At 54.2% G+C, this 24,778-nt stretch overlaps 1 protein-coding gene across 1 annotated transcript in view; it reads left to right on the top strand.

Annotated features, from left to right (window-relative positions):
- Window positions 1–1,954: 1,954 nt before the first annotated feature.
- LOC147086695 (constitutive coactivator of PPAR-gamma-like protein 2) overlaps window positions 1,955–24,778 on the top strand; it is a 44,117-nt gene continuing 21,293 nt past the window's right edge. Inside the window, exons 1-5 of the mRNA XM_085978302.1 lie at window positions 1,955–2,685; window positions 16,196–16,442; window positions 16,852–16,934; window positions 18,624–18,752; window positions 23,144–23,246. Coding sequence (XP_085834428.1) covers window positions 2,161–2,685; window positions 16,196–16,442; window positions 16,852–16,934; window positions 18,624–18,752; window positions 23,144–23,246 — 1,087 coding nt within the window. The 5' untranslated portion in view covers window positions 1,955–2,160. The remainder of the gene's footprint in view (window positions 2,686–16,195; window positions 16,443–16,851; window positions 16,935–18,623; window positions 18,753–23,143; window positions 23,247–24,778) is intronic.

The raw sequence follows: 24,778 nt of genomic DNA, 5'->3' as shown, positions 1-24,778 counted from the left end.
GGGAAAACGCGATGACGTCATGATGCAGTCCCCGGGACTGCCTAGTCAGTCCTCGTGGCGTCTCCGTCTGGTTAAGACTTACTTAATGGCTCTCCTGTACCGCTCTCAGCCAGCTGTTGGAATTCGATTATTCTTGCATTAAAGAACTATTTGATTGTTCTCCTGGAGTCGACCTCGATTATTTGATAGGAATTCGTCCAACACCTACAATTGGTGAACCCGAATACCTACACCCCCTACATTCAAGTCCAAATCATTGATATATCCCACAAAAAGTAAAGGACCCAGTACTGAGCCCTGCGGAACCGCACTGGAAACAGCCTTCCACCGTAGTTTAGAATGCAGTGCATTTAAAAAAAAATGTATATGTGAAAGGTTGCACATAAAACTCTTTGCAAAGTGAAGTTTAATCCCTCCTCTCCAGCCTCAGCAGTGAGCCACACCTTCAAGGTGAACCTATTCTCTCTCTTCCCACCCCCCCCCCCCCCGTGCCCGCTGGGAGTTGTAGTTTCCCTGCCCATGCGCGCCCATTGTCATGGCCGGGCGGCGAACTACAGCTCCCAGAGTGCAGCAGCGGCGACGGGAGGCTGCCGGAAGTTGTAGTTCCCTCGCCCGGTCGCCTCCATTGACTAAAAGGGGGAAGGGGTTAAGCGGCGAACTACACGTCATGCATTGGGACGGGGCGGGGGAGAGATCGGGCGCCATCTTGGTAGGGGAGGAGAGGCTGACGGGAGTTGTAGTTCCCTAACCCGACCGCCTCCATTGACTAAAAGGGGGAGCGGGGAGGCGAGGAACTACAAACCCCCCTCAGCAACCTCTGTAGAGGGATAGAGCGCGGGTGGGGCGGGAGAAATCGTTCCTTCATCTGCGCCCCTGGGCCAGGGGGATGGAGGAGGGTCGTTCCCCAACGCCCCCCGCCTCCATTGACTAAAAGGTAATACAGCTTCCATCAATGCAGGGAGGCGACGGGGCGAAGACGACAGGGAATCTTGCCGCCATCTTGAACCGGGTAGAGGAGGAGGTTGACGGGAATTGTAGTTTTCTCACCCGAGCACTGCCGTTGAGTAGAAGGGGGAGTGAGGGCGGCGAGGAACTACAAACCTCTCAAGGGAGCGGGATCGAGCCGCCATCTTGAACCGACCGTGCGGAGGAGGAGGCTGACGGGAATTGTAGTTTTCTAACCCGAGCATTGCCATTGAGTAGAAGGGGGAGTGAGGGCGGCGAAGAACTACAAACCACTCAAGGGAGCTTGATGGAGCCGCCATCTTGAACCGGCCGGAGGAGGAGGCTGACGGGAATTGTAGTCTCCTAACCCGAGCACTGCCGTTGACTAGAAGGGGAGCGGGGGCGGAGAGGAACTACAAACCACTTAAAGTGAGCGGGGTGGAGCCACCATCTTGAACCGACCGGGAGGCTGAGGCTGACGGGAATTGTAGTTTTCTCACCCGAGCACCGCCATTGACTAAACGGGGAGTGAGGGCGACGAGGAACTACAAACCTCTCAAGGGGAGCGGGACGCTGACGGAACTTGTAGTTTTCTAACACGCGCACTGCCATTGACTAGAAGGGGAGCGGGGGCGGAGAGGAACTACAAACCACTTAAAGTGAGCGGGATAGAGCCGCCATCTTGAACCGACCGGGAGGCTGACGGGAATTGTAGTTTTCTCACCCGAGCACCGCCATTGACTAAACGGGGAGCGGGGGCGGAGAGGAACTACAAACCACTTAAAAGTGAGCGTGGATGGAGCCGCCATCTTGAACCGACAGGGAGGTTGACGGGACTTGTAGTTTTCGAACACGATCACTGCCATTGACTAAACAGGGAGCGGGGGCGACGAGGAACTACAAACCCCAGCCACATAGCGAGCGGGAGGAGGAGGAGGGAGCAATGGCGCCGACGACGACGAAGCTTCCTCTCAGAAGAGGCGGGCCTTAAAAAAAAACACAACGTAAAAAAAATAATAAATTCCTCCTCCTAAGAGGGAAAAGAAGGAAGGGAAAGGAGGGAGGGAAAGAGAGCGAGCGAGAGAGAGATGGCGACGGTTCGGGGGGGGAGGGAAAAAGGCCCCAAAATTTAAAATTTAACATTTAACGGTCTCAACCGTCTTTTTTTTTCCCTGAGGTAAAATTTTATTTCTAATTTTATTTTTTGTCCAAATCATGGGAGTGCAAGGGTTTCAGGAGTTTATCGAGAAGCACTGCCCGGCGGCCGTGGTGCCGGTGGAGCTGCAGAAGTTGGCCCGGGCCGCCCGCCAGCGGGCCTCGGGTTACAGGCTGGGGGGTTACCCGGGCCCGGGGCTGCCTCCTCCGGCGGCGCCTCCCTCGGCTCCGGCCCCGGCCCTGCGGCTGCTGCTCGACGCCGAGACGGCGCTGCCGCGGCTGTACGGCGGGCCGTTCACCGACTGGGTGGGCGGCGGCCAGTGGAACCAGATGCTGGGCTCGGTGGCGGCGCTGGCCCGCGGCTGCGCGGCCGCCGGCCTGGAGCTGGTGGTGGCCTTCGACGGCGCGCTGGCCAAGGGCCGCCTGCCCGACTGGCACCGCCGCCAGCGGGAGCGCCGCCACCGCGCCCAGCTGGCCCTGGAGCACGTGCGGCGTCGCGGCACCCCGCCGCCCCGCGTCTGGTTCGTGCCGCCGCCCGGCCTGGCTCACTGCGTGCGGCTGGCCCTGCTCCGCTTCCGCGTCCAGGTAAGGCCGCTTCCTCAACTCACAACACACACACACAACATATTAACAGCGGCGGTGGGTGGGGGTGTGATGGTCAGGGTGCAATGGTGAGTGGGGGGTGATGGTCAGTGTGCAATGGTGAGTGGGGGGTGCAATGCAATGGTGAGTACATTGCAATGGTGGGTGTGCATTGCAATGGTGAGTGCAATGCAATGGTCGGTGTGCTATGGTGAGTGCATTACAATGGTCGGTGTGCTATGGTGAGTGCAATGCCATGGTCGGTGTGCTATGGTGAGTGCAGTGCTATGGTGAGTGCAATGCAATGGTCGGTGTGCTATGGTGAGTGCAATGCAATGGTCGGTGTGCTATGGTGAGTGCAATGCAATGGTCGGTGTGCTATGGTGAGTGCATTACAATGGTCGGTGTGCTATGGTGAGTGCAATGCAATGGTCGGTGTGCTATGGTGAGTGCAATGCCATGGTCGGTGTGCTATGGTGAGTGCAGTGCTATGGTGAGTGCAATGCAATGGTCGGTGTGCTATGGTGAGTGCAATGCAATGGTCGGTGTGCTATGGTGAGTGCAATGCAATGGTCGGTGTGCTATGGTGAGTGCAATGCAATGGTCGGTGTGCTATGGTGAGTGCAATGCAATGGTCGGTGTGCTATGGTGAGTGCAATGCAATGGTCGGTGTGCTATGGTGAGTGCAATGCAATGGTCGGTGTGCTATGGTGAGTGCAATGCAATGGTCGGTGTGCTATGGTGAGTGCAATGCAATGGTCGGTGTGCTATGGTGAGTGCAATGCAATGGTCGGTGTGCTATGGTGAGTGCAATGCAATGGTCGGTGTGCTATGGTGAGTGCAATGCAATGGTCGGTGTGCTATGGTGAGTGCATTGCAATGGTCGGTGTGCTATGGTGAGTGCAATGCAATGGTCGGTGTGCTATGGTGAGTGCATTGCAATGGTCGGTGTGCTATGGTGAGTGCAATGCAATGGTCGGTGTGCTATGGTCTGCAATGCAATGGTCGGTGTGCTATGGTCTGCAATGCAATGGTCGGTGTGCTATGGTCTGCAATGCAATGGTCGGTGTGCTATGGTCTGCAATGCAATGGTCGGTGTGCTATGGTCTGCAATGCAATGGTCGGTGTGCTATGGTGAGTGCAATGCAATGGTCGGTGTGCTATGGTGAGTGCAATGCAATGGTCGGTGTGCTATGGTGAGTGCAATGCAATGGTGAGTGTGTAATGCAATGGTGCGTGTGTAATGGTGAGTGTAACGCAATCGTGCGTGTGCCAATGGTCAGTGTGCATTGCAATGGTAAGTGCAATAATCAGTGTGCAATGGTGGGTATGCATAGTGGTGGGTGTGCAATAAGTGTAATGGGTGGTGTGCAATACAATGGGTGAGCGTGCGGTGGTGAGTGCAAGCTGCAGCAGCTGTGAGAATGACAAGCTCATGTGCAGATAACAAGCTGAGCGTGCAAAATTGTGTAATCTGTTAAAATAGTGTGCAATAATTGCAAACAACTGAAGCTGTGACAATAAGTGTGCCAATACCAGAAGCTGTGACAGTAATCAATGGGGCTGTAATCAATGGCCTTCAACCACCAGTCGTGCAAAATTAATGGTGTAATATCTGCTATAGTGTGCAATGGTGAAACAGTGGTGCCTGCAGTATCTAATCGCAATAGTGTCAAGTAACTCGTGTAAAAATAATAATGGTGTCAGCACAATGAGTAAAAGTCGTGGTGTGAACGTAATCTAGTGAAACAGCAGCGTGACTCAACAATTAACCCGATGGTGTAAAATTAATAATATCCTGAGAGAATAGCTACAAGTGAGGTCATTTGTAAATAATTTACACAGTCGTTTAGTGAAATTAATGTGTCTATTCGCACGTGTAAAATCAGCAAAGTAATGGTGTTAACACAACTAATGTATGTGTCCATAATGTAAAACATATAACCAGAAATAACTAGTGTGTAAAAATAGTCCAAATAATTGTGACAAATATCTGATCGGACGGTTTAAAATAAAGTATTCTGGTTACTCTATTATAATGATGTGCTACATATAAGTAAATATACTAAATAATGTAGCGAATAGTGTGTATATAAGACCATCAGGAGCAGGAGTCGGCCATTCGGCCCCTCGAGCCTGCTCCGCCATTCAATAAGATCACGGCTGATCATCGACCTCAACTCCACTTTCCCGCCCCGATCCCTCGATTCCCCTCGAGTCCAAAAATCTCTCGATCTCAGCCTTGAATAGACTCAACGACTGAGCCTCCACAGCCCTCTGGGGCAGATAATTCCAAAGATTCACCGCCCTCTGAGTGAAGAAATTCCTCCTCATCTCAGTCCTCAATGGCCGACCCCTTATCCTGAGACTGTGACCCCTGGTTCGAGACTCTCCAGCCAGGGGGGAAACAGCCTCTCGGCATCGACCCTGTCAATCCCCCTCAGAATCTTGTATGTTTCAATGAGATCGCCTCTCATTCTTCTGAACTCCAGAGAGTATCGGCCCAATCTACTCAATCTGTCCTCATAGGACAATCCCTCTCATCCCAGGAATCAATCTAGTGAACCTTCGGTGCACCGCCTCCAAGACAAGTATATCCTTCCTCAGATAAGGAGACCAGAACTGTGCCCAGTACTCCAGGTGTCTCGCCAAGGCCCTGTACAATTGCAGCAAGACTTCCTCACTCTTATACTCCAATCCCCCTTGCACTAAAGGCCAACAGGCCATTTGCCTTCCTAATGGTCTCATAATGACAGCTGCAAAAATAAAGTATAATGGTGTTAAAATAATGTAAGAACACACAACCATTATGCATGGAAGAAATGTGTAATGGTCGGGAAAATGTGCACTAGCTGGAAATATTGTATCTAATAGTCTTTGTGTGTGTGTGTACATGTGGCAATGTTCCCCCCAATGTTTTTGGGGGGTCGCGCAGCCCATTCAACATTTCGCGCACAGAATTTCACATTCGAAAAGCTGGTCCCGGGCCACGCAGCTCAGAGGGGACGCTGATGTGTGTCACACCGCTATCATTTTTTCACAATATACATGACGGAAGGCAATGTGACATCCTGCTAAAAATGCTGCCAATAAGCCCTGCCAATCAATGAAGACGTGTGATGTCAAATATCCTAGCGACGACAGCACGGTGCTGTCAATTGGAGATAAAATAGGTGCGATGTGTAAACTGTGACACTGTCGGCGATGCAAAGTCACGCTATCGCAGTCCAGGCCACTGATGGCGCGGGGGAAAATGGTCTGGATTGCAGATTCGGACCCCAAAAGACTGGCGAATGTACAGGCAGAATCAAAATTGAGATTTAGTTCAGTGCAAAGCGAACGGGCCCTGGCCAGACAATTGGTATGACGAGCAATGTAAAATCCAGCGAGAGTGAAGGGGCCTTTCAGATCATTAATCCTGCTCCATCCAGAGTCCAGGTCACATTCCCGCATGCTGGACTTCACTCCCACCTCACCTGTTTGAGGGAACGCTGGTTTCCTTCCTGACTCTTTTTAACAATTTTTTAAAAAAATGCATGTTTTACATGTCTCTAATCCTCAGCCCTGCGCCCCGGTAGATATTGATCCGGTTATAAAGTCGTACGCTCGTAAATCATCTCGGTGCAGTGAATCAAACCAACGTGGTCGCATTCAATCCTGCCAAGTCAGAGTGCTGTATGATTGAATCAGAGTGCTATTATGGTCACCAAATGTTCAAATCATGTGAGCATTATCACTGCATAATCGGCCCAGATCGTGTATGTGTCTACAGGTGCAAATATGTGTGCGTATAGAGATCTATCTATTGTAGATACATCGGGCTAAAATTGGGATCCTGTTATAGTAGATGTCAGCTGTGGCTCTGTGGGACTCGCTCGCGCCTCTGAGTCAGAATGTTGTGGGTTCGCGTTCCACTCCAGAGACATGTGCACAAAAATCTAGGCTGACGCTCCCAGTGCAGTGCTGAGGGAGCGCCGCACGGTCGGAGGGGCAGTGCTGAGGGAGAGCCGCACGGTCGGAGGGGCAGTACTGAGGGAGCACCGCACTGTCGGAGGGGCAATCCTGAGGGAGCGCCGCACTGTCGGAGGGGCGGTACTGAGGGAGCGCCGCACTGTCGGAGGGGCGGTACTGAGGGAGCGCCGCGCTGTCGGAGGGGCGGTACTGAGGGAGCGCCGCGCTGTCGGAGGGGCGGTGCTGAGGGAGCGCCGCACTGTCGGAGGGGCGGTGCTGAGGGAGCGCCGCACTGTCGGAGGGGCGGTACTGAGGGAGCGCCGCACTGTCGGAGGGGCGGTACTGAGGGAGCGCCGCAGTTGAGACATTAAACAGAGGCCCCGTCTGCTCTCTCGGGTGGATGTAAAAGATCCCACGGCCACTATTGGAAGAAGAGCCGGGGGGAGTTCTCCCCGGGGTCCTGGGGCCAATATTTATCCCTCAACCAACATCACTAAAACAGATGATCTGGTCATTTATCACATTGCTGTTTGTGGGAGCTTGCTGTGTGCAAACTGTCTGCTGCGTTTCCTACATTACAACAGTGACCACACTTCAAAAAAAGTCCTTCGTTGGCTGTGAAGCGCTTTGGGACGTCCTGAGGTGGTGAAAGGCGCTGGAGAAATGGGAGTCTTTTTCTCATAATTTGGGCCAACGATTTAGTGTCTGCATAAATGAAATGTGATTGTTTAATGGGGGTACCGGGAGTTCTGTAACAGAATTCTGCCCAGTTTTCCCATGAGAGAGAGTGACCTGGTGGCAATGGTACAAATTCACAATATCCTTGATAAATCAGAGTAACAATAAAGGACACTTGGCAACCGTAGCCTCGAATCATAAGACCATCAGAATTAGGAGCAGGAGTCGCCCATTCGGCCCCTCGAGCCTACTCCGCCATTCAATGAGATCACGGCTGATCATCGACCTTCTTGCTCTGTCCCTATATGCCTTGATTCGCTTAATATCCAAAAATCTCTCGATCTCAGCCTTGAATCTACTCAACGACTGAGCCTCCACAGCCCTCTGGGGCAGAGAATTCCAAAGATTCACCGCCCTCTGAGTGAAGAAATTCCTCCTCATCTCCGTCCTCAATGGCCGACCCCTTATCCTGAGACTGTGACCCCTGGTTCTAGACTCTCCAGCCAGGGGGGAAACGGCCTCTCAGCATCTACCCTGTCAATCCCCCTCAGAATCTTGTATGTTTCAATGAGATCACCTCTCATTCTTCTAAACTCCAGAGAGTATCGGCCCAATCTACTCCATCTCTCCTCATAGGACAATCCCCCCATCCCAGGGGTCCGTCTAGTGAGCCGCTGCATAATACCGAAGATGCTAAAAGTCCCGTATATACTGTGCAGTTCTTGTAACTCTTTCCCCGCTCGCTCGCTTGCTGTTGAATTTGACTCATTCGGTCATTGTAAACCAGTAGCACATCCTGTGGGCGAAGACCTGTCGCTTTATGCAGCAGCGGGTCTATCCCCCAACTCTGGTGAGCAATGCCGTGGGAGGTCTGCCAGTCAGGCCTCCTGGACGGAGTAATGCAAGATGCGTGTTAATCAACCCATAATCTCTCTACATAATTAACATAAAGCCATCCCGCCCTTGTGTTCGTCAAACTGAGTCACAGTTTAATCAATAATTGCAATCCGCTCTCTGCCGTCAGTAAGAGGAATATGTGATCTTGTCTAAGTTGTGACTGCCTGAATTGTTTGTGCAGCTGCAAGTCCTTGAGCATATTCCATTCGACCTTTCTCTCTCGCTCTCAATGGTGTTCAAATTTTTTTTAAAAGAAAGACTCTCATTTCTCCAGCGCCTTTCACCAGCTCAGGACGTCCCAAAGCGCCTCACAGCAGATGAAGTACTTTTGAAGTGCAGGAAACGCGGCAGCCAATTTGCGCTCAGCAAGCTCCCACAAACAACAATGTGATGATGACCAAATCATCTGTCTGTGATGTGGGTTGAGGGAGGGCCGCACTGTCAGAGGGGCATTGCTGAGGGAGCGCCGCACTGTCGGAGGGGCGGTGCTGAGGGAGGGCCGCACTGTCGGAGGGGCGGTACTGAGGGAGGGGCATTGCTGAGGGAGCGCCGCACTGTCGGAGGGGCGGTGCTGGGGGAAGGCCGCACTGTCGGAGGGGCGGTACTGAGGGAGCGCCGCACTGTCGGAGGGGCGGTACTGAGGGAGGGCCGCACTGTCGGAGGGGCGGTACTGAGGGAGCGCCGCACTGTCAGAGGGGCGGTACTGAGGGAGGGCCGCACTGCCGGAGGGGCGGCACTGAGGGAGGGCCGCACTGTCGGAGGGGCGGTACTGAGGGAGGGCCGCACTGTCGGAGGGGCGGTACTGAGGGAGCGCCGCACTGTCGGAGGGGCGGTACTGAGGGAGCGCCGCGCTGTCGGAGGGGCGGTACTGAGGGAGGGCCGCACTGTCGGAGGGGCGGTACTGAGGGAGCGCCGCACTGTCGGAGGGGCGGTACTGAGGGAGGGCCGCACTGCCGGAGGGGCGGCACTGAGGGAGGGCCGCACTGTCGGAGGGGCGGTACTGAGGGAGGGCCGCACTGTCGGAGGGGCGGTACTGAGGGAGGGCCGCACTGTCGGAGGGGCGGTACTGAGGGAGCGCCGCACTGTCGGCGGGGCGGTACTGAGGGAGGGCCGCACTGTCGGAGGGGCGGTACTGAGGGAGGGCCGCACTGTCGGAGGGGCGGTGCTGAGGGAGCGCCGCACTGTCGGAGGGGCGGTGCTGAGGGAGCGCCGCACTGTCGGAGGGGCGGTACTGAGGGAGCGCCGCACTGTCGGAGGGGCGGTGCTGAGGGAGCGCCGCACTGTCGGAGGGGCGGTACTGAGGGAGGGCCGCACTGTCGGAGGGGCGGTGCTGAGGGAGCGCCGCACTGTCGGAGGGGCGGTGCTGAGGGAGCGCCGCACTGTCGGAGGGGCGGAGCTGAGGGAGCGCCGCACTGTCGGAGGGGCGGTACTGAGGGAGCGCCGCACTGTCGGAGGGGCGGTGCTGAGGGAGCGCCGCACTGTCGGAGGGGCGGTGCTGAGGGAGTGCCGCACTGTCGGAGGGGCGGTACTGAGGGAGCGCCGCACTGTCGGAGGGGCGGTGCTGAGGGAGCGCCGCACTGTCGGAGGGGCGGTGCTGAGGGAGCGCCACACTGTCGGAGGGGCGGTGCTGAGGGAGTGCCGCACTGTCGGAGGGGCGGTGCTGAGGGAGCGCCGCACTGTCGGAGGGGCGGTGCTGAGGGAGCGCCACACTGTCGGAGGGGCGGTGCTGAGGGAGTGCCGCACTGTCGGAGGGGCGGTGCTGAGGGAGCGCCGCACTCAGAGGTGCTGTCTTTCAGCTGTGACGTTAAACAGGCCCTGTCTGCCTGTGCAGGCGGATGCTACAGATTCCCACGACACTATCGGAAGAAGAGCAGGGGAGCGTTCATCCCGCAACCAACACGACCGAATTAACTGGTCATTTATCGCACTGCTGTTTGTGGGACCTTGCTGTGCGCTAATTGGTTGTCTACCTAAGTGAGCTGGGAGCGAAAGTTCTTGCGGTCGTATGAACAGAATATGGGAGGAGCCCTTGGATGCGATATATCCCGTGTCTGCCACGAGGGTTTTGGCACGGTTTAAACGGTGGTTGTGCAATATATTCGTACTGTGTCGGCAGTCCAGCCCGAGATCTTGTGTCTCCAAACTGGGGAAGGCTGGAGAGAACGTTACTGATCCCAGATTGTCGAAGGCGCATTTAGCGTTGCAGAGAGCCCCCGAGACGTTTCACAGACCCAAGAAATGGTTGGGCTCTGAGGTCGGGGAAGTGACCAAAGAGCTTTGTGGGGCAGCGTGGTCGGGTTCACCAAGCGGTTTAGGCCTGCTAACTGTGCTGGGACCGTGTTTTAAGCTATGAGGATTGCACATTGTTCAAATGTACTGGTGTAAGTGCAGTCCTCAGTCTCCCCAAATAGCGCTTCGCCCCTCGGGTACGTCGTGTAGCAGTGACGGGGCTGACCGAGTAACCCGGAGGTCGGAGTTTCAAATCCCAATAAATCCGGTCATTAGTGGGGCCGGCTCCAGAGAAAACAAGACGGTGCAAGCTGCCGGATTGTCATGGGACCTGCTAACACCCTATCTGGCCTGCCCGTGACTCCGGTCCCACACTACTTAGCTGGCTTTTCACGTAGCAACTCGCTCGCTCGAAAAATCAATCGCCACTCGAGCGGAAAGCTCCAGCACCTCAGGACAGCTAGGGATGGAAAACAAATACGGTCTTGCATCGCTCGCGTATTGAGAACAAAATGGAAAATACACTGCACAGATCTTTCCACCCCCACTGACATTTTTTCTTAGTTGTATTCTCGGGATGTGGCGTCGCTGGCAAGGCCAGCATTTATTGCCCATCCCTAATCGCCCCTTGAGAAGGTGGTGGCGAGCCGCCTTGAACCGCTGCAGTCCGTGTGGTGAAGGTACTCCCACAGCGCTGTTAGGGAGGGAGTTCCAGGATTTTGACCCAGCGACGATGACGGAACGGCCGATATATTTCCAAGTCTGGATGGTGTGTGACTTGGGGGGGAACTTGGAGGTGGTGGTGTTCCCGTGCGCCTGCTGCCCTCGTCCTTCTAGGTGGAAGAGGTCGGGGGATTGGGAGGTGCTGCCGAAGAAGCCTTGGCGAGTTGCTGCAGTGCATCTTGTAGATGGTCCACACTGCAGCCACGGTGCGCCGGTGGTGGAGGGAGGGAATGTTTAAGGTGGTGGACGGGGTGCCGATCGAGCGGGCTGCTTTGTCCTGGATGGTGTCGAGCTTCTCGAGTGTTGTTGGAGCTGCACTCATCCAGGCAAGTGGAGAGTATTCCATCACACTCCTGACTTGTGCCTTGTAGATGGTGGAAAGGCTTTGGGGAGTCAGGAGGTGAGACACTCGCCGCAGAATACCCAGCCTCTGACCTGCTCTTGTAGCCACAGTATTTATGTGGCTGGTCCAGTTAAGTTTCTGGTCAATGGTGACCCCCCAGGATGTTGATGAGGGATTCGGCGATGGTAATGCCGTTGAATGTCATGGGGCGGTGGTTAGACTCTTGTTTGAGGTGGTCATTGTGTGGCGCGAATGTTACCTGCCGCCTATCAGCCCAAGCCTGAATGTCGTCCCGGTCTTGTTGCACGCGGGCATGGACTGCTTCATTATCTGAGGAGTTGCAAATGGAACTGAACACTCTGCAATCATCAGCAAACATCCTCACTTCTGACCTTGTGACGGAGAGAAGGTCATTGATGAAGCAGCTGAAGATGGTTGGGCCTCGGGCACTACCCTGTGGAAATCCTGCAGCGATGTCATGGAGCTGAGATGTTTTGGCTCCAACCACCACAACCATTTTCCTTTTGTGCTAGGTGTGACCCCAGCCAGTGGAGCGTGTTCACCCCCCCCCCCCCCCCCCCGATTCCCATTGACTTCAGTTTTACTAGGGCTCCTTGATGCCACACTTGGTGGAATGTTGCCTTGATGTCGAGGGCAGTCACTCTCGCCTCACGTCTGGAATTCAGCTCTTTTGTCCATGTTTGGACCAAGGCTGTAATTTGGTCGAGAGCCTCGTGGAGAAACCCAAAGTGAGACACTTGATAGCACTGTTGGTGACGACTTTAAGCACTTTGCCGATTGGGAGTAGGCTGGGGGCGGTAATTAGCCGGATTGGATTTGTTCTTTTAGTGGACCGGGCACACCTGGGCAATTTTCCACATTCGTGTTGTAGCTGTACTGGAACAGCTTGGCTAAGGGCACTGCTAGTTGTGGAGTACAAGCCTTGCTATCACCTGGAATGAATCGAGTTGGCTGAAGACTGGTGTGGCCCTCGGGAGGAGGCCAAGACGGATCCATCCACTCGGCACTTCTGGCTGAAGATGGTTGCAAACGCTTCAGCCTTGTCTTTTGCACTCGGCGTGCTGGGCTCCGCCATCTTTGAGGATGGGGATGTTAACGGCGCCGCCGCCGCCTCCCGCTTAGTTGTTTAACTGCCCATCACCAGACACGACTGGATGTGGCAGGACTGCAGAGCTTTGATCTGATCCGTTGGGATCGCTTGGATGCAGGAAGGTTGTTCCCGATGGTCGGGGAGTCCAGAACCAGGGGTCACAGTCTAAAGATAAGGGGTAAGCCATTTAGGACTGAAAGGAGGAGGAATTTCTTCACCCAGAGAGTGGTGAACCTGTGGAATTCTCTGCCACAGAGGGCGGTGGAGGCCAGTTCATTAAATATATTCAAGAAGGAGTTGGATATATTTCTTGAGGCTAAAGGGATATGGGGAAAAGGCAGGGACAGGGTAGTGAATTTGGATGATCAGCCATGATCTCATTGAATGGCGGAGCAGGCTCGAGGGGCCGAATGGCCTACTCCTCCTATCTTCTATGTTTCTATGGATCTATCTACAGCTTGCTGCTTTCACTGATTGGCATGCCCGTAGTCTCGTGCACAGTAGGCTGTCCCTGGAGCACAGTGTCGGCAGTGGTGATAGTTGGAGAAATTGCAAGTAGTCAGCGGACTCATTTGACGCTGTTGTTTGTGCTTCTGCCTCAGTTGCCTGCTCAACTGAGCGGCCCCGTGGGACGCAGTGCGCAGCGACGTCTAACCTGTGACTTGTTTTTGCTCGATGCGAAGGTATTTGTGATCGTGGATTGTACAGTACACCTGTTGCTTCGTGAGACATGAAACTCGGGGTGATCATGTTTGCTTTTTCCAAGAAGGCGAAATTAATTCAAACGCAGACCATTCTGCCCATAAATAAGGCTGTCCGGCTCACTCCCGGGTATCCGTTACTCTATATATATGAACCCCCCCCCCCACCCCCAAACCCCTCGATTAGATTCCAGCCTGTAACTCACTCCCGGGTATCTGTTCTATATATGAACCCCCGAACCCCTCGATTAGATTCCAGCCTGTAATTCACTCCCGGGTATCTGTTATTCTATATATGAACCCCTCGATTAGATTCCAGCTGTTGAGGAATCTAATGTTTTACAGTGACAGACCTGTACCCACCAATACTGTACCCGTGTTATAGTGACAGACCTGTACCCACCAGTACTGTACCCCAGTGTTATACAGTGACAGACCTGTACCCCAGTGTTATACAGCGACAGACTTGTACCCACCGGTACTGTACCCCAGTGTTATACAGTGACAGACCTGTACCCCAGTGTTATACAGCGACAGACTTGTACCCACCAGTACTGTACCCCAGTGTTATAGTGACAGACCTGTACCCACCAGTACTGTACCCCAGTGTTATAGTGACAGACCTGTACCCACCAGTACTGTACCCCAGTGTTATACAGTGACAGACCTGTACCCCAGTGTTATACAGCGACAGACTTGTACCCACCGGTACTGTACCCCAGTGTTATACAGTGACAGACCTGTACCCCAGTGTTATACAGCGACAGACTTGTACCCACCAGTACTGTACCCCAGTGTTATAGTGACAGACCTGTACCCACCGGTACTGTACCCCAGTGTTATACAGTGACAGACCTGTACCCCAGTGTTATACAGCGACAGACTTGTACCCACCAGTACTGTACCCCAGTGTTATAGTGACAGACCTGTACCCACCAGTACTGTACCCCAGTGTTATACAGTGACAGACCTGTACCCCAGTGTTATACAGCGACAGACTTGTACCCACCAGTACTGTACCCCAGTGTTAGTGACAGACCTGTACCCACCAGTACTGTACCCCAGTGTTATACAGTGACAGACCTGTACCCACCAGTACTGTACCCCAGTGTTATACAGTGACAGACCTGTACCCACCAGTACTATACTCCAGTGTTATACAGTGACAGACCTGTACCCACCAGTACTATACCCCAGTGTTAATGGTACTCCTGGGGTCAGGTACAGCACGCAGGGAGCGCTGAGTAAATCTCGCTTGTTTTTGTTGTTCTGTTACTGACTGAAGCGACTGAGCTATCAGGGGAGCTGCAGCTTATTTTTAACACTTTCAGCAGGTTGGCACCACCCACGGTGTGGGCTGGGCTCGGATCGGGGCGTGTCTTGCCTCGGGTGTTTACTTCGCAGCACCTCGCGTTCTACGTACATCTCTCTGACGAGCGCAGGATGTCTTGTGCTTCGTGGAAACACCTGGCCACCTCAGCCGGGCCCGAGGAGATGCCCCTCTGTCCCGCTTGGGTCTAAACGCCTCTTTGGCGGGTGGGGTCAAAGGGGAGGTGATATGCATCAGTCATTCATGAAAGAAAGACTTATGAAATAATACTGAGCGGCCTACGGGTGGCGCTGTCCAGGGAGAGTATAAATACTCGGGCACGGGCCCAGCTTGCGCAGGGACATTCTTAACAGGAACTAGTGAAGGACACAACTAGACCTCCATGTTGTAAAACAGTTGATTAAAGCTTTGTTTAATGCTTAGGCCAAGTGCCTAGTAGTTTTCTTGCGTCAGAAGGTGCGCTCGGTGACACGTCCTCGGTCTAATTCCAGGGACCTTTGTTGAGGTGGTGGCAGGGCGTCGCACTCTCCCCTCTGGGTCGGAAGCTCGTGGGTTCGAGTGCCCCACTCCACAGACTTGAGCCCCACACTCCCCAGTGCCAGTGAGGGAGCGCTGCCCTGGCGTCGGTGCCGTGCCTCGGACCAGACGCCAATCCCAGGCCCCGTCTGCCCCCCCAAGTGGATTGAAAAGAATGAAGAAGAGCAGAGGGAGGAGTTTTCTCAGGATCGTAGACATTTACAGCACGGAGGCAGGCCATTGGGCCCCTTGTGTCCGTGCCGGCCGACAAAGAGCTCTCCAGCCTAATCCCACTGTCCAGCTCTCGGTCCGTAGCCCTGTGGGTTACGGCGCTTCGAGTGCGTATCCAAGTACTTTTTAAATGTGATGAGGGTTTCTGCCTCGACCACCCTTTCAGGCAGTGAGTTCCAGACCCCCACCACCCTCTGGGTGAAGAAAGTTCTCCTCAACTCCCCTCTAATCCTTCTCCCAATGACTTTAAATCTCTGCCCCCCCTGGTTACTGACCTCTCTGCTCAGGGAAATAGGTCCTTCCTATCCACTCTATCCAGGACCCCTCATCATTTTATACACCTCGATTAAATCTCCCCTCAGCCTCCTCTGTTCCAGAGAAAACAACCCCAGCCTCTCCGATCTTCCCTCATCGCTAAAATTCCCCAGTCCTGGCAACATCCTCGTAAATCTCCTGTGTCCTGGGCCAATACTCGACCAACCTCTCTCGAAAGCGATTATCTGGTTATTTGCAAGTTGGCTGCCATGTATTCCCTGCATTACAGCAGTGACTACATGTCACCCGAGGCTGTGAAAGGCGCTAGATCGATGCAACTGTCTTTTGTTCAGAGAGCAGGGGTATTGTAAAAACTCTCTTCGCCCTCATCGGCGCTTGGCGGTCCAGCAAGAGTCACTGGACCGTGATCAGGAGCTGAGGAGGACCCCTGGCTGAGTTTTCAATTTGCTTCCTCCCCCCCCCCCCCCCGCCCCCTCGCTCCCACTCCGCTGAACGAGACCAATGCCGCGTCCACTCTTGTGTTGCAGGTTGTTCAGAGCATCGAGGACCACCATCAGGAGGTGATCTCCTTCTACCGGGAGAACGGCTTCCACGGCCTGATTGCCTACGATTCCGAGTACGCCCTGTGCAACGTTCAGTGCTACCTCAGCGCCCACGCCCTCAAGCTGAGCTGGAACGGCAAGAGCCTCACCACCAACCAGTACCTGATGCAGGACGTGGCCAAGCAGCTGAACGTCAACCCCGCCCACTTCAGCATCTTCGCCGCGCTGCTGGGTAAGTGGCGGCAGCGGCCCATCGCGCGCAGGCAGGCAGGCACGTACACGGGGGCTCGGGGTTAGCTCCAAGCCGAGGCGCGGTACGTATCGGCAAGAGACCAGTGAAGGCTGTGGCAGGAGGGGAACAGTCGGGCTCGCACGCTCTCTCGGCACCTCTGGTATCGACACTTGGAGCAAGCTCTCTCTCCCTCTCGCGCACTCTCCCTCACTCACTCACTCTAGATCTGGACTCTGGCTCCTCGCCTCGCCCGCTCTCTGTCTCTTCTCTGCCCTCGCCCACATGTTTATTAAAACTTTAGAATTCTAAAGCTGGAGCGAGTATTAGGAAGCAGGACCGGGTGGTGCTGGTAGGGAGCGTCTCCCATGTGGTGTCAGCTCTCTTTCTCATTCTGCTGCTTGTCTTTCAGGTAACCACATTCTCCCAGATGAAGACTTGGCTGCCTTCCATTGGAGCTTGCTGGGCCCAGACCATCCCCTGGCCTCACTGAAGGTAAGCAGGCCAGGCGAACCTTGCTCAGCGTAGTATTCGGCCCGTATGTTACACAACTCTAGTATAGGATCAGAGATAACGGCACGATATTATACATTGGGAGCTGTCGCTGTATAACACGGGTACAGTACTGGTGGGAACAGGTCTGTCGCTGTATAACACTGGGGTACAGTACTGGTGGGTACAGGTCTGTCACTATAACACTGGGGTACAGTACTGGTGGGTACAGGTCTGTCACTGTATAACACTGGGGTACAGTACTGGTGGGTACAGGTCTGTCACTACCACTAGGGTACAGTACTGGTGGGTACAGGTCTGTCACTATATAACTGGTACAGTACTGGTGGGTACAGGTCTGTCACTAACACTGGGGTACAGTACTGGTGGGTACAGGTCTGTCACTGTATAACACGGGTACAGTACTGGTGGGTACAGGTCTGTCACTGTATAACACGGGTACAGTACTGGTGGGTACAGGTCTGTCACTGTATAACACGGGTACAGTACTGGTGGGTACAGGTCTGTCACTGTATAACACGGGTACAGTACTGGTGGGTACAGGTCTGTCACTAACACTGGGGTACAGTACTGGTGGGTACAGGTCTGTCACTGTATAACACTGGGGTACAGTACTGGTGGGTACAGGTCTGTCACTGTATAACACGGGTACAGTACTGGTGGGTACAGGTCTGTCACTATAACACTGGGGTACAGTACTGGTGGGTACAGGTCTGTCACTGTATAACACTGGGGTACAGTACTGGTGGGTACAGGTCTGACACTATAACACTGGGGTACAGTACTGGTGGGTACAGGTCTGTCACTGTATAACACTGGGGTACAGTACTGGTGGGTACAGGTCTGTCACTAACACTGGGGTACAGTACTGGTGGGTACAGGTCTGTCACTGTATAACACGGGTACAGTACTGGTGGGTACAGGTCTGTCACTGTATAACACTGGGGTACAGTACTGGTGGGTACAGGTCTGTCACTGTATAACACGGGTACAGTACTGGTGGGTACAGGTCTGTCACTGTATAACACTGGGGTACAGTACTGGTGGGTACAGGTCTGTCACTGTATAACACTGGGGTACAGTACCGGTGGGTACAGGTCTGTCACTGTATAACACTGGGGTACAGTACCGGTGGGTACAGGTCTGTCACTGTATAACACTGGGGTACAGTACCGGTGGGTACAGGTCTGTCACTGTATAACACTGGGGTACAGTACCGGTGGGTACAGGTCTGTCACTGTATAACACTGGGGTACAGTACTGGTGGGTACAGGTCTGTCACTGTATAACACGGGTACAGTACTGGTGGGTACAGGTCTGTCACTGTATAACGGGTACAGTACTGGTGGGTACAGGTCTGTCACTGTAACACTGGGGTACAGTACTGGTGGGTACTGGTCTGTGACTGTATAACACGGGTACAGTACTGGTGGGTACAGGTCTGTCACTGTATAACACTGGGGTACAGTACTGGTGGGTACAGGTCTGTCACTATAACACTGGGGTACAGTACTGGTGGGTACAGGTCTGTGACTAGCACTGGGGTACAGTACTGGCGTGGGTGCGTGTACACTCTCTTGCACAGACTAGAGCAAGACGATGCCCTCCGCTGTGTCGGTGCCCCAATAACATTTGTAAATCTCTCCTTGTTTCTTCCTCCCCGTGGTGCAGGTGAGAGCCCACCAGCTGGTGCTGCCGCCGTGTGACGTGGTGATCAAAGCCGTCGCCCTGTACGTCAGCAACGTTCCCGACATGCGGGACCTCGACGCAGTGGCCAGGGACGTCTTCAAACACTCGCGGGTTAGTATCAGCGCGACGGCCTCGACACCGCGGCTCGTGTGAGTGAGAGGAATTCTCCTCTTCCCAACGCGCTCTCTTCCCCGGGGCTCGCGGCGCAGGGCACCACCGAGGGTGGGGGAAGTGCAGCAAAAGAAGACTGGGTAGATCAGGAGGTGGGGTTCAGGTGACGCCAAGCTTGTCGACCCAGAAAAAAAATTGGTGGGGGGGAGCTGGGGCTGTTTCGGTTGGGTCGGAGGAGATTATGGGGTGGTTTGATCAGAGGTGTTTAAAGTTCTGAAGGAATAGGACAGTGGAGAGCAAAGTGACTGTTCCTGGTGCTTGAGGTCTTTTGAAAAAAGGGGCCTTGGATACAACAACAACTTGTATTTACACAGCGCCTTTAATGTAGTAAAACGTCCCAAGGTGCTTCACAAGAGTGTTATAGAAACATAGAAGATAGGAGCAGGAGTCGGCCATTCGGCCCCTCGAGCCTGCTCCGCCATTCAATGAGATCATGGCTGATCATCCAAATTCAGTACCCTGTCCCTGCCTTCTCCCCATATCCCTTGATCCCTTTAGCCTTAAGAAATATATCCAACTCCTTCTTGAATATATTTAATGAATTGGCCTCCACCGCCCTCTGTGGTAGAGAATTCCACAGGTTCACCACTCTCTGGGTGAAGAAATTCCTCCTCATCTCAGTCCTAAATGGCTTACCCCTTATCCTTAGACTGTGACCCCTGGTTCTGGACTCCCCCGCCATCGGGAACATCCTTCCTGCATCTAGTCTGTCTAGTCCTGTTAAGAATTTTATAAGTTTCAATGAGATCCCCTCTCATTCTTCTAAACTCCAGCGAGTATAAGCCCAATCGACCCAATCTCTCCTCATACGTCATTCCTGCCATCCCAGGTATCAGTCTGGTGAATCTTCGCTGCTCTCCCTCCACGGCAAGAACATCCTTCCTCAGATAAAGACAAGAATTTTGACACCGAGCCACATAAGGAGAAACGAGGTCAAATGACCAAAAGCTGGGTCAAAGAGGCAGGTTTTAAGGAGCGTCTTAAAGGAGGAAAGAGAGGCGGAGAGGTTTAGGCAGGGATTTCCAGAGCTCGGGGCCCAGGCAACAGAAGGAACGGCAGCCAATGGTTGCGTGATTATAATCAGGGATGCTCAAGAGGGCAGCATTGGTGGAGCGGTGAGATAGGGAGGGGCGAGGCCAGGGAGGGATTTGAAAACAAGGACGAGAATTTTGAAATCGAGGCGTTGCTTAACCGGGAGCCACTGTAGGTCAGCGAGCACAGGGGTGATGTGTGAACGGGACTTGGTGCGAGTCAGGACAAGATTAAAAGCTAGGACAGAGAGCAGGGCACCTCTTCTTGAACACCGAGGTTTCTGAGCACAGGAGGGGGCCGTTTGGCCCATCGTGCCTGTGCCGGCTCTTTGAACGAGCTCTCCAATTAGTCCCACTCCCCCCTGCTCTTTCCCCACAGCCCGGCACATTTTCCCCTTCAAGTATTTCTCCAATTCTCCTTTTTGAAAGTTACTATTGAATCTGCTCCCACCGCCCTTTCAGGCAGCGCGTTCCAGATCACAACAACTCGCTGCGTAAAAAACATTCTCCTCCTCTCCCCCTCTGGTTCTTTTACTGATTATCTTCAATCTGTGTCCTCTGGTTACCGACCCTCCTGACACTGGAAACAGTTTCTCCTTATTTACTCCATCAAAACCCTTCATGATTCTGAACACCTCGATTAAATCTCCCCTTAACCTTCTCTGCTCTAAGGAGAACAACCCCAGCTTCTCCAGTCTCTCCACATCACTGAAGTCCCTCATCCCTGGTACCATTCTGGTCAATCTCCCCTTAGCCTTCTCTGCTCTAAGGAGAACAATCCCAGCTTCTCCAGTCTCTCTGGAACTGAAGCCCTGGGAGAGAATCTGACCATGTTAGGAGTTTTGATTTGAACGTGCTGAGGTTGTAGGGAGGGTGGGGGAGAGAGAGGCTAATAGGGCGGGATTCGGAGCTGAGGGCGGCCAAGAGAGGAAAGTTTGGAGGACTAATCGATAAAATAGAAACAGGTTACAAGGAGACGGGATTGGTTACTAGGACATGGTGTTTGCATTACATCTGGGCCAGGCAGGGATGACCAAGCAGAGACCAGATTGTCCAGGTTCTTTGCTGTGTATAAAATGCCCTGTAATTACTGATCTCTTCCTGTCATGGTAACCCCACTATAATCGTGCAATGGGGAGTAGGAGAGTGCCCCAGCCGGATCCCTGGCACATCTCCGTGCCATAACCAAGACCGCCTCTTTCCACCTCCCCTAACATCGCCCGCCTGCGCCGCTGCCTCAGCTCATCCACTGCTGAAACCCTCGTCCATGCCTTTGTTGCCTCCAGGCTATTCCAGCGCTCCCCTGGTCGGCCTCCCGCGTTCTACCCTGCGTAAACTTCAGCTCATCCCAATCTCTGCTGCCCCCGTGTCCTAACTCTCATCAAGTCCCATTCACCCATCACCCCCTATTGCTCGCTGCCCCGTGTCCCAACTCTCACCAAGTCCCGTTCACCCATCACCCCCTGTGCTCACTGCCCCGTGTCCTAACTCACACCCCAGTCCCGTTCACCCATCACCCCCTGTGCTCACTGCCCCGTGTCCTAACTCACACCCAGTCCCGTTCACCCATCACCCCCTGTGCTCACTGCCCCCGTGTCCTAACTCGCACCAAGTCCCGTTCACCCATCACCCCCTGTGCTCACTGCCCTGTGTCCTAACTCACACCCAGTCCCGTTCACCCATCACCCCCTGTGCTCACTGCCCCGTGTCCTAACTCTCACCAAGTCCCGTTCACCCATCACCCCCTGTGCTCACTGCCCCGTGTCCTAACTCACACCCAGTCCCGTTCACCCATCACCCCCTGTGCTCACTGCCCCGTGTCCTAACTCACACCCAGTCCCATTCACCCATCACCCCCTATTGCTCGCTGCCCCGTGTCCCAACTCTCACCAAGTCCCGTTCACCCATCACCCCCTGTGCTCACTGCCCCGTGTCCTAACTCACACCCAGTCCCGTTCACCCATCACCCCCTGTGCTCACTGCCCCCGTGTCCTAACTCGCACCAAGTCCCGTTCACCCATCACCCCCTGTGCTCACTGCCCTGTGTCCTAACTCACACCCAGTCCCGTTCACCCATCACCCCCTGTGCTCACTGCCCCGTGTCCTAACTCTCACCAAGTCCCGTTCACCCATCACCCCCTGTGCTCACTGCCCCGTGTCCTAACTCACACCCAGTCCCGTTCACCCATCACCCCCTGTGCTCACTGCCCCCGTGTCCTAACTCGCACCCAGTCCCGTTCACCCATCACCCCCTGTGCTCACTGCCCCGTGTCCTAACTCACACCCAGTCCCGTTCACCCATCACCCCCCTGTGCTCACTGCCCCGTGTCCTAACTCACACCCAGTCCCGTTCACCCATCACCCCCTGTGCTCACTGCCCCGTGTCCTAACTCACACACCCAGTCCCGTTCACCCATCACCCCCTGTGCTCACTGCCCCGTGTCCTAACTCACACCCAGTCCCGTTCACCCATCACCCCCTGTGCTCACTGCCCCGTGTCCTAACTCACACACCCAGTCCCGTTCACCCATCACCCCCTGTGCTCACTGCCCCGTGTCCTAACTCGCACCGAGTCCCGTTCACCCATTACCCCCTGTGCTCACTGCCCCGTGTCCTAACTCACACCCAGTCCCGTTCACCCATCACCCCCTGTGCTCACTGCCCCGTGTCCTAACTCACACCCAGTCCCGTTCACCCATCGCCCCCTGTGCTCACTGCCCCGTGTCCTAACTCACACCCAGTCCCGTTCACCCATCGCCCCCTGTGCTCGCTGCCCTACATTGGTTCCCGGTCCAGCAACGCCTCGATTTAAAAAAAATTCTCCATCCTCCTGTTCAAATCCCTCCATGGTTTCCTCGCCCCTCCCTATCTCTGTAAGCTCCTCCAGCCTCTGAGATCTCTGTGCTCCTCCAATTCTGGCCTCTTGTGCGTCCCCCGATTTCCATCGCTCCACCATTGGCGGCCGAGCCTTCAGCCGCCTGGGATCCTAAGCTCTGGAATTCCCTCCCTAAACCTCTCCGCCTCTCTTCCCCTCCTTTTAAGACGCTGTCTCTTTGACCCAGCTTTTGCTCGCCTGTCCTGAATATCTCCTGGTGTGGTTCAGTGTCTGATTTACTCTCCTGTGCAGTGCCCTGGGACGTTCTGCTATGTTAAAGGCGCTGTGTAACTGCAAAGCTGTTGGTGTTGAAGATCCTCCGCCCTCTGGTGCCTGCGCTCGGTTGCGCTGTACTTTTGAAAACCCTCCCGCAGCAGATTGATCCGACAGGTTTATAACGTTTTTGAAAACTGATTTAACTCCAGTCCAGGACGGAAGACAAAATCGAACGCTTCAAGAAAGCTGTCGAGTATTACGCAACTGCCAGCAAGCCGAGGCCTCTTCCTCTTGGTCCTTCTCCATTCCTGGGTGAGTGTCCGTTCGGGGTGGGCGGCGTCCCACTGGAATCGTGCTCGTGTCCCCCGTACAGTACTTTTTTTTGCTATTCGTTCGCGGGATGTGGGCGTCGCCGGCGAGGCCAGCATTTATCGCCCATCCTTAATTGCCCCTTGAGAAGGTGGTGGTGAGGCTGATTCCGGAGATGAGGGGTGACGTAAGAAAACTACGAGGCACTTGGTCGGAGTATTAAACAAGGCTTTAATCAACTGTTTCACAACATGGAGGTCTAGTTGTCCTTCACTAGTTCCTGTTTACAAAATGTCCTGAGCAAGCTGGGCCCGTGCCCGAGTATTTATACTCTCCTTGGACAGTGCCACCAGCAGGCCGCTCAGTATTAGATAGATACAGAATCTTATAGCACAGGAGGTCGTCATTCGGCCCATCGTGCCTGTGCCGGCTCTTTGAACGAACTCTCCAATTAGTCTCACTCCCCCCTGCTCTTTCCCCACAGCCCGGCACATTTTTCCCCGTCAAGTATTTCTCCAATTCCCCCTTTTGAAAGTTACTATTGAATCTGCTCCCACCGCCCTTTCAGGCAGCGCATTCCAGATCACAACAACTCGCTGCGTAAAAAACATTCTCCTCATCTCCCCTCTGGTTCTTTTACCGATTATCTTCAATCTGTGTCCTCTGGTTACCGACCCTCCTGCCACTGGAAACAGTTTCTCCTTATTTACTCTATCCAAACACTTCATGATTTTGAACACCTCTATTAAATCTCCCCTTAACCTTCTCTGCTCGAAGGAGAACAACCCCAGCTTCTCCAGTCTCTCCACATCACTGAAGTCCCTCATCCCTGGTACCATTCTGGTCAATCTCCCCTTAACCTTCTCTGCTCTAAGGAGAACAATCCCAGCTTCTCCAGTCTCTCCACATCACTGAAGTCCCTCATCCCTGGTACCATTCTGGTCAATCTCCCCTTAACCTTCTCTGCTCTAAGGAGAACAATCCCAGCTTCTCCAGCCTCTCCACATCACTGAAGTCTCTCATCCCTGGTACCATTCTGGTCAATCTCCCCTTAGCCTTCTCTGCTCTAAGGAGAACAACCCCAGCTTCTCCAGTCTCTCCACATCACTGAAGTCCCTCATCCCTGGTACCATTCTGGTCAATCTCCCCTTAACCTTCTCTGCTCCAAGGAGAACAACCTCAGCTTCTCCAGTCTCTCCACATCACTGAAGTCCCTCATCCCTGGGACCATTCTGGTCAATCTCCCCTTAACCTTCTCTGCTCGGAGGAGAACAACCCCAGTTTCTCCAGGTGTGCAATCTCTTTGCGTATACGCCCTCGCTCTTTCCAAGATCGGCGCTGGCACTTACCATCGTCAGGACCTGATAGATGTAAGGGTACATGAGCCCCTTTCTGTGCCTGTGGTCCGCCACACGCGGGACCTCCGGAGCGACCAGGGGCAGCGGCGGGGTGGTGATGTCCATGTGGTTTCTGGTTTGCATTGAGAGCAGTGACGGGATGTGTGCGGTGGGGTTGACGGGGGCGGGGCCCGCATC

The sequence above is a fragment of the Somniosus microcephalus genome, unplaced genomic scaffold (assembly GCF_052327205.1).
Source record: "Somniosus microcephalus isolate GS21.2 unplaced genomic scaffold, FLI_Smic_1.0 unresolved_chr7, whole genome shotgun sequence".
Taxonomy (NCBI): Eukaryota; Metazoa; Chordata; class Chondrichthyes; order Squaliformes; family Somniosidae; genus Somniosus; species Somniosus microcephalus.
Note: the sequence above shows the minus strand (reverse complement) of the source record. Positions and strands in the feature narration are given on the sequence as shown.